The sequence below is a fragment of the Galeopterus variegatus genome, unplaced genomic scaffold, assembly GCF_000696425.1.
Source record: "Galeopterus variegatus unplaced genomic scaffold, G_variegatus-3.0.2 Scaffold373, whole genome shotgun sequence".
Taxonomy (NCBI): domain Eukaryota; kingdom Metazoa; phylum Chordata; class Mammalia; order Dermoptera; family Cynocephalidae; genus Galeopterus; species Galeopterus variegatus.
This window is the reverse complement of record NW_007726484.1, coordinates 98423-112208: the sequence shown is the minus strand read 5'-3', so window position 1 is coordinate 112208 and position 13786 is coordinate 98423. Positions and strand designations below refer to the sequence as shown.

The 13786-nt window shown below is 34.5% G+C and overlaps 1 protein-coding gene across 5 annotated transcripts in view; it reads left to right on the top strand.

Moving 5' to 3' along the window:
- The window catches only part of CAPRIN2 (caprin family member 2), a 47698-nt gene extending 38760 nt beyond the window's left edge, over nucleotides 1–8938 (top strand). For 2 of the 5 annotated variants that reach the window (XM_008568088.1, XM_008568085.1), the window contains 5 exons: nucleotides 1591–1759; nucleotides 3268–3450; nucleotides 4185–4285; nucleotides 6919–6982; nucleotides 8016–8938. In XM_008568088.1, the coding sequence (XP_008566310.1) occupies nucleotides 1591–1759; nucleotides 3268–3450; nucleotides 4185–4285; nucleotides 6919–6982; nucleotides 8016–8584 (1086 nt within the window). In that variant the 3' untranslated portion in view covers nucleotides 8585–8938. Of the gene's footprint in view, nucleotides 1–1590; nucleotides 1760–3264; nucleotides 3451–4184; nucleotides 4286–6918; nucleotides 6983–7971 lie in introns of all 5 variants that reach the window. The other 3 variants (XM_008568087.1, XM_008568086.1, XM_008568089.1) reach the window with 3 other exon arrangements.
- The last annotated feature ends 4848 nt before the right edge of the window (nucleotides 8939–13786 follow it).

The window sequence follows — 13786 nt, the reverse complement described above, 5'->3', positions numbered from 1 at the left end:
ATCCTGCACAGTATTGCCATGTTGATTTTACTTTTTTCTTTTGCCTAATTAAAAGTGAACAGTGGTTCATTGCAGAATGAGATTGAGTCCTTTGCCTGACACTCAATACCTTTTGAAGTCTGGTATAACCTGCCAGACTAGTCCCTTGAGCCACCATGTACATTCTTGTTACAATACCTTTTGCTCATGCCAGTTTGTCTTCTCTGTCTGTTTGAATCCTATCCAGTTCAGATTGGTTCTCACTCATTTATTTATTAAACATATAACTGAAGCCAGGCACTGTTTTTAATCAGTGGGGTTGTAGCAGTGAAAAAAAAGAAAAGTCTTTATGCTCAAGAAACTTACATTTTATTATGGCGATACAAGTGCCAGAGAGGAAAATATTCATTTATCAGGTGGTATGTGGTATAAGAAAAAATTGAGCAGAATAAAGAAGCTAGAGAGTAGTAGAAGTGCTATTTTATAAAGCATGGCCAGGGTTTGGATAGGTCATTGCCTGCCACATACTAAAAATTCAGTAAATGGTAAATTATTTCGTTCATCTTTAGTTTTTGAAAAAGGGCCCTCTTCCCCTAAATAGCTTTCATTCTTAGTAAGTGTTATTGTGATAGCATAATAGCAGGAAGATTAACTTTTGCTCTTGGGTATAAATTCAACAGGAATCACACAGAAGTTTTATTTGTTTTTTACTGTGGTAAAATATATATAAGACAAAATTTACCATTTTAACCATTTTTTAGTATACAATTCAGTGGCCTTTAGTACATTGACAATGTGCAACCATCACCACTATTTCCAGAACTTTTTCATCATTTCAAAAAGAAGCTCTGTACTGATTAAACAACTCCCTATTTCTCCCTCCTCCCAACCCCTGGTAACCTCTTTTCTACTTTATGTTGCTACGAATTTATCTATTCTAGGTACCTCATATAATATTTTTCTGGTTTATTTCACTTTGTATAATGTTTTCAAGGTTCATCCTTGTTATAGCATGTATAGAATTTCATTCATTTTTATGGCTGAATAATATTCCATATTATGTATATACCTCATTTCGTTTATCCATTCATTTGTTGATGGACACTTGGGTTGTTTCCACCTTTTAGTTATTGTGCATAATGCTGCTGTGAACCTGGGAGTACAAATATCGATTTATTTTCCTGCTTTTCATCGTTTTGGGTATATACCCAGAAGTGGAATTGGTGGGTCATATGGTAATTCTATGTTTAATTTTCTGAGGAACCACCATACTGTTTTCCACAGTGGCTGCACCATTTTACATTTCTACCAGCAGTACATGAGGGTTCCAATTTCTCTACATCCTTGCCAACATTTTCTGTCTTTTTGATAATAGCCATCCTAATGGGTATGAAGTGGTATCTCGTGTGGTTTTGATTTACATTTCCCTAATGATTAATGATGTTGAGCATGTTTTCGTGTGTTGGCCATTTATCTTCTTTGGAGAAATGTCTGTTCAAGTCCTTTGCCAACCAAACAGAAGTTTTTGAATATTGTAAAGTTTTGCGGGATGCCACTCGTAAGCGTTTTTTATGAAACTTCATGAATGACTCAATGTACCCTGTCTTTAAGGTATTTAATGTTAACGCACCTCTGCCTCCACGGAAAGATCAAGAAATAAAAGAATCCCCTTATTCACCTGGCTACAATCAAAGTTTTACTACAGCAAGTACACAGACGCCACCCCAGTGCCAGCTACCAGCTATACATGTGGAACAAACTGTTCTTTCTCAAGATACTGGTAAGATCTTTGCATATGATATTTTGAAGACTTAGATGACAGTGAATTGAATAATAAACAAGTCTTAGGGGGGTGGGGAGGAGTGGGTAAAGGGGCATGAAAATCAAGTACAATGTATTTCGAGAAGTAAAATAAAAAAAAAAGAAAGCAAGTCTGTAGTGACACTTTTGAAGTTCTTTCTTGACTAGTAACCACCTAATGCCTTTTCCTTTATTCAGGTAAGCTCACTTATTAATTTTAACTTTTGTCGAGGTAGAACTTAGATGGTTGATTTAACCTTGAAGTATGGTTGTATTTTTAAATCTGCTTGCTTTGATTACAATAGACAGTGATTGAAGTAAATAGGCACTATCCAGCTGCTTTTATGAAGGTTTTGAAAACAGTAACCCTTTTATCACAGACAAATAGTTATCTGGCCTTTTCTCTTTGCTTCCTTCACATTGATTAATGTGAAGATGTAACTTAGTATTCTTATTGTACTATCTGCTTAAAGATGGGAGACTATTTTGATCTTTCATCAAATGATCTATTCTGAATCATGAAAGAATAGGCAACTTTGTACTTATTTCTTAACGTAAGAAGAATTTGTAGATTTTTAGTGTTGATATTTCAGACACCTATTGAGTTTTCTAAAACTTAATCCTGAGCAAGTGAATTGAGCATTCTGGGTACTTGAATAATCAGATGATGAAGAGGTAGTAAATGTAAATCCTTGGACCTAGCCACAAATGATTCTATTCTCACCTGTACTGTTGAGAGATAGTGCAGGTGAGTTACATAAAGGATGTTTTTGTCTCATGCTTCCTCAATTATAGTATTAATTAGAATTCATTTTCTTTTACTCCCTTACCTGGAATATTTAGACTATTTTTTTGAAAAATTGTGGTAAAATATACATAACATGAAAATGATCATTTTAACCATTTTTAACTGTACAGTTCTTTGGCATTAAGTTCATCCAAATTGTGCAACCATCACCACCATTTATCTCCAGAACCTTTTCATCTTCCTCAACCAAAACTCTGTACCCATTTAACGCTAACTCCCCCTTCTCTCCCTCCAGCCTGTCAACCACCATTCTACTTTCTGACTCTATGAATTTGACTACCCTAGGTACTTCATATAAGTGAAATCATACAATATTTGTACTTTTGGAACTGGCTTATTACAGTTAGCATAATGTCTTCAGGGTTTATCCATGTGTCACATTTCCTTCCTTTGTAATACTGAATAATATACCATTTTATGTATGTAAATACTCACATACTTGTGTATCTCCTGTGTTTTTTTTAAAAGGGAGAAAATTATATTAAAGGTTTTGCTATATATCGGCTTATAAGTATAAAAAGTATTGTACCTTTTGTTACTGTTTAACTCTTGGATTCTTTTTTTTAAAAGGGAGAAAATTATATTAAAGGTTTTGCTGTATATCGGCTTATAAGTATAAAAAGTATTGTACCTTTTGTTACTGTTTAACTCTTGGATTCTAAAAATATTTACTTAAGCAGCAAATTATCATCCTGATGGAACTCTTCAAGTAAGCAATGGTAGCCTTGCCTTTTACCCAGCACAGACGAATGTATTTCCAAGACCTACCCAGCCTTTTGTCAATAGCCGGGGATCTGTTAGAGGATGTACCCGTGGTGGGAGATTACTAACCAATTCCTATCGGTCCCCTGGTGGTTATAAAGGTATGCTCTGAATAAAATTTCATTATACTGAATTATTTTGTCTATATATTTATCTGACTTGAACCATTTTTACCTTACCTTGTTCTCTTTTGTCATTGCCATTTATAACAGTAGAAAATTCCCTATTTGTAGATAATAGAGTATTTTTAATACATCTGTTCTCTAGAAAAGAGGAACTAACTTCTGTATTAAGGGCAGATTGATCCTGTGACTTACTGAAGTAGAAAGATCAACCATTTTGTTTTTCTAGGGATGAATTTTGTTTTTCATATTTGAGTAGTTTCCTTCTTTTGTTAATTGACTTAACTCTGCTAAAAATATGTCATAATTAGACATTGCCCAATTTCTAGTTGTCTGTCAGACTATACTACAGAGAAGAACATAGAATTTGAGACTGTGATAATGATATTTTCTTAAGTGATCATTATGGTTCCTAGTTACTGCTTGGTATTAGCAAAAAATACTCTAAAGAGAGGTTGTAAGTACCTAATTGCCCTACCACTGCTCCTTCCCAACCTCCACCTGCATTCTAGCAGTAGTAAATTTCTAAACTTGGCTTAAAAATATGTTTTACTGTGGAAGCAATATTAGTAGAGTTTGCTTAAAGAAGGCATATCAGTAATGATAGCATAATAGGATCACTTTAACTTTTAAAGTGATATAGAATTAGAATATTAGAAAGTTTAGTGTAATTTTGCCCATAAATTTATGTAAGTTGTTTGTTTGTTTGTTAGGTTTTGATACTTATAGAGGACCTGCTTCAATTTCCAATGGAAATTATAGCCAGCTGCAGTTCCAAGCTAGAGAGTATCCTGGAACACCTTATTCCCAAAGGGTAAGTAAAAGTAGTTGTCATAGTTAAATGGTGTGGTAAGTAGGCGATGTTAAATTGGTGATTAAGCTATAGCATAGTCATAATTTGTTCTGTAGAAGTGTACTCTTAGTTTTAGAACTGCTTGTAAGTCCTATGGAGAGTTGAAGCTTTTCCAGTTGCCCAAAGAGTATAAATGATGACTGCCAGTTATGTGGAACTTAGAAGGTATTAATGACTTTATTCATCACGTGGTTTGTATGAACTCATTCATCACTCTACTTTATAAGAGAACAGGTTTAAAGGTTAAATAACTTGTCTAAGGTCACTTGGCAACTAAATGGTAGAACTAAGATTAGAATGTGAGTTTCTTAACTCCAGAGACCATGAACTTGACTTTACTACAGACAGTCCCCTACCAATGATTGTTCCACTTAGTGATTTTTTGACTTTGGTGCCAAAGCAATTTACAGTGGTGCCAAAGCAATACACATTCAGTGGAAACTGTACTTCAAGTATTCATACAACCATTCTGTTTTTCACTTTCACTAGTCAGTAAGTTACATGAGATATTCAATACCTAATTATCAAACAGTCTGTGTTAGACAATTTTGCTCAACTGTAGGCTAATATAAGTGTTTTGAGCACATTTAAGGTATGTGAGGCTAATCCATGATGTTTTTTCGTTTAGGTGTATTAAATGCATTTTTGACTTAGGATATTTTCAACTGGTGATGGGTCTGTTGGGACATAAACCTATCCTTAAGTCGAGGAGCATCTGGTTATATTGCTTTTCAGTTTAGTTTGCCTAAATATCAAGTATAGCAGAGACCTCTGCCCACTGCCTTTTTTTGGGGGGGGGCAGCTGGCTGGTATAGGGATCTGAACCCTTGACTCTGGTGTTACAAGGTGGCTCTCTAACCAGCTGAGCTAACTGGACAGCCCTTTCTTTAATAAGTTTATTTTTTTGTTTATTCTGATTTAAGTGCCCGATTTAAGTGATTTAAGCAGATTTTCTTTACTACGTACGATGGAAGCCTGACAGGAGGATGTTAGACATTCTGCTTTAACAAACCTCGGGGACTTCCTGTCATTGGTCATATGTAGATACAAGTTTATACTGCATCAGTATTTTCAATTCTGAAGTTTTACAAGCCTTTGAGTGTGTATATGGTACTATACTGAGTTCTTTTGGTAACATAAAAAATACCTCTACTTGAAGAGCTTATAGTTACATGAGATAGATGTCTACACAGAGGCAGTATTGAAAAGGGACAAAAAACACACCTTGAAATCTAAATGACTTGGATTTGACTCCTGATTTCACCTGTTCACTTGTCATGTGACCTTGGTTATGTTACTTAAACTTTCTGAGCTCTAGTTTCTCATCTAACTCTGAGAGGTAGTGCGGATTTCTCCATGAGATATTCTGAGGAAATGAACTAATGCACAGAAATGCTTAGCACCACAGTGCCAGATGTGTATCAGCCATACAGATAATAGGTGTTATTAGTTGGTCCTCAGGGACTATATGTGTGGGGGGTGGGTATTGATTAATACAGACTTAAATAACAAAGCTGTCTGTTCTTAGCACCTGTATTCCAGTATTTTTGTGTGCTGCTTTACATTTTCTTGTGAGGAAATATGAGAAATTAATAGTAATGGTGGCTATTGCGAGGGGGATTGGGAGTCTGGAGTAGGAGACTTATTATTTTTATTGTGTACATTCTTCTCCTGATTAAATTTTTTGCATGTAGTTGCATGTAATAATTATACCAGTAATTATTCTTTTCATAGGTTGTATGGAGGCTGGCTTCTTCCAGTCAGTTTGAAGTGCTGCCTCTTGAACATTTTTTTTTTTTTTTTTTTTTTATGGAATCACTTTTCTGGGAAACAAATATTTTTTTTTTTTTTTTTTTTTTTGCATGTAGTTGCATGTAATAATTATACCAGTAATTATTCTTTTCATAGGTTGTATGGAGGCTGGCTTCTTCCAGTCAGTTTGAAGTGCTGCCTCTTGAACATTTTTTTTTTTTTTTTTTAATATATGGAATCACATTTCTAGGCAACAAATATTTTTTCTTTTTTTTTTTTTGGCAGCTGGCCTGTAAGGGGATCTGAACCCTTGACCTTGGTGTTATCAAATCTCTGAGCAAACCAGCCAGCCCAATAAATACTTTATACAATATAATTCTTATCAGTTCCTCTGTCCTCCCCACCAAAAGTCCAACCCCAACATAGTTTGGCTTATAAATAGAACAAGATTGAAAAAAAAATCTGTGTTCTTGTTTTATTATGTCCTTTTATATTGAGATGAGAGATAGAGGATCATGGCACATTTTTGAATTTCCCTTATTACCTAGCATTGTGCCTTCTACATAATGTTCTCTTAAATGATTTATTGTTTTGGGGAGTATTAACATATTTAATTTGTCAGTTTAATTAATAGGTGAAACATGTATTGCCACTGTTACCCTTGCTATATTTGTTTTTCTTGGTGTTTGGATACATCTGAGCTTCTCTGGTTGCTGGGGAAGGCCAGATAAAGAACTAGGAGGACTTTAATCTCGCAGATTTACCAGCCAATAATCCTGTGTAATAACTAATTATGGCCCTGCATTTTTGGTGCCAAGGTAAATATTATGTGTTCATTTTAGGATAATTTCCAGCAGTGTTATAAACGAGGAGGGACATCTGGTGGTCCTCGGACAAATTCAAGAGGTAAGAGTAATTAACTGTTTATTTGCCCAAAACATATCCATAGTTCTTTCTGCATCCTGTGTCACGTTCTCCCCAGAGCACTTTGCTTTCAGCATTTATTTTGTTGAGGTTTTTAGTTTGTAGAAGTATAGTTCTGAAGTACTGAGGGAGATATTAGACCACTGGAAAGGCTATGGAAACCAATTGTCAATTTAATTAAAAGTGTGGTTTCTTTTTTAAAGAAAAAATTGCTTTATACCAGAGCATAATTTAATCTTATGTATTTAGTTTGCTGACTTCAAATAGTTTCATGTGATGTTTCAGGATGATGGTTTTTATAATAAAGGTACTTCTAGTTACTCTGTTGTCACTACATTGATAGATTTGAATAATCAACAGTTAATACATAGTGACTTGAAACAAGCAGGATATTTATAACACTTTTTTAAATGTGATGGAACTATTAAAAGATACAGTGTAACTGAGAAAATCAAGAGTTTACTGAAGATTAACTAACTTTGTCATAGGAAAACAATCTTTTCCTTTTGAGAAAGTAGCCAGTATTCATACTGACTTCACCTTATTTCTGAGCAGAGTGGCTAGTAGTTCTAAAAGTTCCTCTTACGTAATCGGTTTTCTTGAGTCCTTCTACATTTACTACTTTGTAGAAGATTGATTACTGAGGAATTAACTGAATGAGAATTACGGGAGGAAGATAAAGAAGTAAAAAGTGTTCACACCTAGGTTTTAGACTTTGCTAAACTTAACTGTAGTAAGTTATCCAGCCTTTTGGATAGTCATATTGTCTTAATCTTAAAAAAAAAAAAAAAAGCCAATTAGATTGTCTAGGTTCCTTTTGGCTTTAGAATAGTATTAGAAAAGCCTATTGCCAGAAAAATCTAGAAAAATATAATTAGCTGTACTTTATTGCTTTTGTTTTGGAATTTACTATAAAATGTATCTTTATCTGTGTTTCAGTAGCCGACTAATGTTAAATATTGTGTTCAAAGCTAACTGCTTCATTATGAGAAACTCACTGTTGCTAATAAAACAGCAGGGTGGAGTGATTCTTCTCAGGTGAGCAGCCCAGAAAGAGACAACGAAACCTTTAACAGTGGTGACTCTGGACAAGGAGATTCCCGTAGCATGACCCCGGTGGATGTGCCCGTGACAAATCCAGCAGCCACCATACTGCCAGTACACGTCTATCCCCTGCCTCAGCAGATGCGAGTTGCCTTCTCAGCAGCCAGAACCTCTAATTTGGCCCCTGGAACTTTAGACCAACCTATTGTGTTTGATCTTCTTCTGAACAACTTGGGAGAAACTTTTGATCTTCAGCTTGGTAGATTTAATTGCCCTGTGAACGGCACTTACGTTTTCATTTTTCATATGCTTAAGCTGGCAGTGAATGTGCCACTGTATGTCAACCTCATGAAGAATGAAGAGGTCTTGGTATCAGCCTATGCCAATGATGGTGCTCCAGACCATGAAACTGCTAGCAATCATGCAATTCTTCAGCTCTTCCAGGGAGACCAGATATGGTTACGTTTGCACAGGGGAGCAATTTATGGAAGTAGTTGGAAATATTCTACGTTTTCAGGCTATCTTCTTTATCAAGATTGAAAGTCAGTACAGAATTGACAATAGAAGGATGGTGTTCTAACTAGTGGGATTAAAGGAAAAGTAGTCCTTGCCCTCATGACTGACTGGTTTAGGAAAATGTTTTCATTCCTAGAGGAAGAAGGATGTCCTTACTTTTTTGTTTTCCTTCCCAAGATGAAAAATTTCAAGCTGAATGACAATTAGCACTAATCTGGCACTTTATAAATTGTGATGTAGCCTTGCTAGTCAAGCTGTGAATGTATATTGTTTGCACTTAATCCTTAACTGTATTAACATTCAGCTTACTAAACTGACTGCCTCAAGTTCAGGCAAGTTACAATGCCTTGTTGTGCCTCAATAAAAAAGTTACATGCACCTTCTTTGTCCCTATTTGATCAAACATTTAGTTGATAGGTAAAATGTCTAATTTTTAGTATTCATCACTGATATCTCTTAGTTATTTATTCAGGGGTTCATACTACTTTTTTAAAATAAGAAGACTTTTATATATAATAATTTCCTCTAGAGTTACTTTTCTCTGGTGGTATACTTGGACATGTCATTCATTAAAACATTTGATCTGTTTTCCATGGGCCAAATCACACATTCTTGTTGAATTATACTACTATTTTGCAGTAGGGCACGTGCTTCCTTTAGTTAACTATCTTTGGGTACCTATTCATGTCAAATAATACAAGATACGATAGGAGATACACAGGTAATAATACTGGTCCACCATCTGTGAGACTTATGCTTTCTAGTAGATTCTCAATTTAACTTGAGTAGGCAAAACGGTAAGTCATCAGAAAGCATAGCTCTGTGGTCAGTTAATTCTGCATTTGAGTCCTGATTCTGCCACATAGTAGCTCATCTTGGGGCGAGTTATTTTGCCTCTAAGATTTTTCTCTGTCTGTCTGTCTCTCTCTCTCTTAAAAAACTGTTTCCCCAGATGTAAAATGGGAATGATGATAGATCAACCCCAGGGCAGTTGTGAAGTTCAGCTAAGAATATCTAAAAGATTTAACACAGTGCCTGAGATATAACCATTTAATAAATGTTGGTGCAGTGATTATTTTTTTCTAATCCTGAAAACTTTGTAGTTCTATGTATGTGTATATACAGATGCTCCTTGGCTTATGATGGGGTTATATTTCAGTAAGCTCATCATAAGTTGAAAATATCCTAAGTCGAAAATGCATTTAATACAACTAACCTGCTGAACATTATAGCTTAGTCTAACCTACTTTAAACGTGTTCAGAACACTTATGGTAGGCTTCAATTGGGCAAAATCATCTAACACAAATCCTATTTTATAATAAAGTGTTGAATATCTCATATAATATTGAATACCAAAAGCGAAAAACAATGGTTTTATGGGTTCTTGAAGTATTGTTTCTACTGAACGCGTATGGCTTTAGCACCATCATAAAGTTGAAAAATCCCTAAGTCAAACAGTTATAAGTCAAGACCAGCTGCACGTCTTATGCAGTCTAGCAGTCACACTGCCAAAGTTTAATGTTCATTCTAAACATACAACATTTTCTCACACTTAGTTTAAGCTTGTGTATCTTTCTCACTAATAATTTAATAAGTATTTCATTTCTCAATTACAATCATCCTTCAGTATCTTTGGGAAATTAGTTCCAGGGTCCCTTGTGGATACCAAAATCCATGGATGCTCAAATCCCTGATGTAAAATAATGTAGTATTTGCATATAACCTACACATATTCTCTCATATACTTTAAGTCATCTCTAGGTTACTTATAAATTAGTTCCAGGGTCCCTTGTGGATACCAAAATCCATGGATGCTCAAATCCCTGATGTAAAATAATGTAATATTTGCATATAACCTACACATATTCTCTCATATACTTTAAGTCATCTCTAGGTTACTTATAGTACCTAAAACAATGTAAATGCTATGTAAATAGTTGTATGGTATTGTTTTTTTATTTGTATTTTTATTATATTGTTTTTCATTGTTTTCCCTGAATATTTTTGATCTGCGGTTGGTTGACTCTGCAGATGCAGAAGACATGGATACAGAGGGCCGACTGTACTTTAAAGAATAATTTTAAGAAGTAAGCATTTTGGTTGCAGTATTCTAGAATATATTAATGGTTGGAGAAGAGCATTTTTACCCATCAGCCAAATCAAAGCAAATCATCTCCTGAGGCAGAAATTTGCTGTTTTTATTATTGTCACTCAGAGGTGTTACGTAATCTCAGGAAGATGGTATCAGAACATTACATTTTTTATAGTTAATATTTTTGAGCTGTCTGTGGGTTCACCAGTTAAAACCTTATACCATGTTTAGTTCTACATGGTCTTAAATGTTCATAGAGTGTTCTTGATACAGAGGATGTAATGTGATTCCCTATTTAACAGAATATTTTTCAGCCCATGGTAGATACTTTGTGAGTTAGAGATGTTATTATTCTAGTTAAGTAAAGTAGTTCATGGCTTTTATGTCCATAACACAAACTAAAAAGTATACAGAAAAGCAGTAATATGATTAAATGATTGAGGGGAAAACCAGATGTTTGAGAAAAATTGGTGACTAAGTTCAACAGGGTCTTTCTCTAGCCATTATGTTTTCTACTGTATCAGGGTCTTTGGCTTAGTCTTTTTCTTTAGTACACAATCAATGCTTATTTAAAACATTGTGGGAAACTCTTTATATTTTTTTAAGGTAAGTGTCCAACAACAAGAGATTCATTAACTAGTGTATCTCCTCATGATAATAGTCATATTTTAGGAGAGTATTGAAAATGTAATACTAATTTGCTAAGTATAAAGACAATGAACTAGATATTATTAGAGATATTATTAGAGATATATATTATGAGAACGAATGGATAAGGTCTTTCATTTTGAAGCAGAGAATACTAATTTGCTAAGTATAAAGACAATGAACTAGATATTATTAGAGATATATATTATGAGAACGAATGGATAAGGTCTTTCATTTTGAAGCAGAATAACATTTCGACGATCTGGAAGTGGTTAGTGAAAGCTCAGATATCTGTAGAAAGATACACACACGCACAGAGTTTACATACATTTGCAAGAGATGTAGTGGGGATCCATAGGTATCTAAAGCTCATTTATGTACATTGTGTGAACAACTTATACTTTACTGGGAAGATCTTATTATAGTGATGACTGAAGTAGAAAGGCATTCTATGTAATTACTATTCCATATAATTACTTGAATATATAAATACTTAGTTGTCTTAGTGAAGGTGGAGATGGTGGAGGTAAAGTAAGTTTTCTATTTAGTAGATTTTCCCCTGAGTTCTTCTTTCTCACTTGAAATCTTTTGGTCTTTTGTTAGATTTCTCCCTATATCCAAGAACTGCGAGCCACTGACTCTTATCTCCTCTAAAATTATTTGAATAAATGCAGGTATTTAAAGCAAGATATTTTTTGAGATATTTGGTCACTTGTCCCCTGTAACATCTGTCAGTCATCTCATTTTTTCTGAACTCTATAATAGCTCTATTTCCCAACTTTTTCAACTTCATAATAGCTATATATTTTTTACAATCCTTTGACATCACATACTGTGTTTTTATACTTTAATCTTTCCTGCTTGCAGAGTTAAATTTACCTCCTTAGCTTTAATGATCTGATGTTCTGTTGTGATCCTTGTGATAACTAGGATGACATTTTATTTATAAGAGGAAATAATTGTTGGCATATAGAAAGTTTTTCCATATGAATTCTTCTACCCTCTCCTGCCAAATACTTAAATAATTTTGATGAAAACATTTAGATTTGTCTAAGTCCTCTGCTTGCTATTCTATCTCAGGGGTATTCTTATTGACCACTTTAGTGATTAGGCTGCAATAAGTTTGTCTCAAATATTGACTACTAGTAGATAGAGTTCATTTGCTACCAGTGCAAGACGTTGAATTCTAGATTATAAAATATTGTCCTCCATTATTAATACCAGAGGACTTAGGCTCACTAATTCTAAGTTTCTTAAGCATTATTCCTTCATTAATTTTATTTCTTAGACCCCATACCTTGCTAATGATTAATTTAGTCTTACAGATATATGTGTTATCTGATTTGTACCTGACTCTGGGCCTACAAAGATGAATGACATTCAAATGTTCAGACACATCAAGTACATCAGTTTCATCCTCAGAGAAAAATCTCTTCTTGAGTTGTTTCTTTGGTTTCTGTCATACCTCTTTTTTCTCTTCTCTTTATCTGGAAGTGTTATATTTAAAGACTAGACTCTTTAGACCAGTTCTTTAACTTTCTAATTTTTTTACTTTTTTCTAAGTTTCTTTTATTGGGAGATTTTTAATTTAATCTTCCTATCTTTTTACAGAGTTTTAAATTTCTGCTAACAATTAAAATTTCTAAGTACACCTGTTATCTCAATGTTTCTTATCTATACTTAATTCTATTCTTGTTTCATGATTGCTTTGTTTTCTCATTACTCTAAGGATAAAGTTTTTCCTTAAAGTTTTCTTCATGTGTTTTTTTTTTCCCTACACTTTTTCTGTTTATTCCAGTTTCTTATTTGTATTGCTCAGAATCTTGTGATAACTGGTTGACTGTAGATATTTAAGAATAGGGCACCAAAAAGATGATTGGAAGCTTTGAATCAAAAGTGGGACTTGTTGACTTTGGGCTTTATATTAGCATAATTTGGGGGGGAGGCGCCAGTGTGTGGTGGGTATGGAAGAGCATTCTAAGTGGGGCACAAAATCCAGAAGTCAAAGGATAGATAAATTTGACACAGAATTAATTCCCCCCAAACTTCTGTTTGGAGGGAAATATTAAAGTAACACAAAAGACCACCTGCAGTGAGAGGAAATCATTTTTTTTTTTTCCCTTTTTGTCTTTTTTTACTGACCGGTAACGGGATCGCAACCCCTTCCGCGCTCCCAAGCGGCGCACTCTCCAGTGCGCCACCGGGCCGGCCCGGAAATCAGTTTTAAAAAGGGCAATGGATATGAGAAGGCAGTTCATACCTGAAAAAAAGGGGGGGCGGAGATCAATAGCCATATGTTAAGTTTTAAAGGGAATACTTTGGCAAGCATATGGGGAAATGAACACGTATATTGTAGATGGGAATAAACATTTTTGGAGGGTAAATTGACAACTCAAAAAAAACACGTGCTTTTGGCTTTGAAATTCCACTGCTAGGAATTTACCCTTCAAATGGTTTTGGAATTATGCCAAGATACATGCGTAAA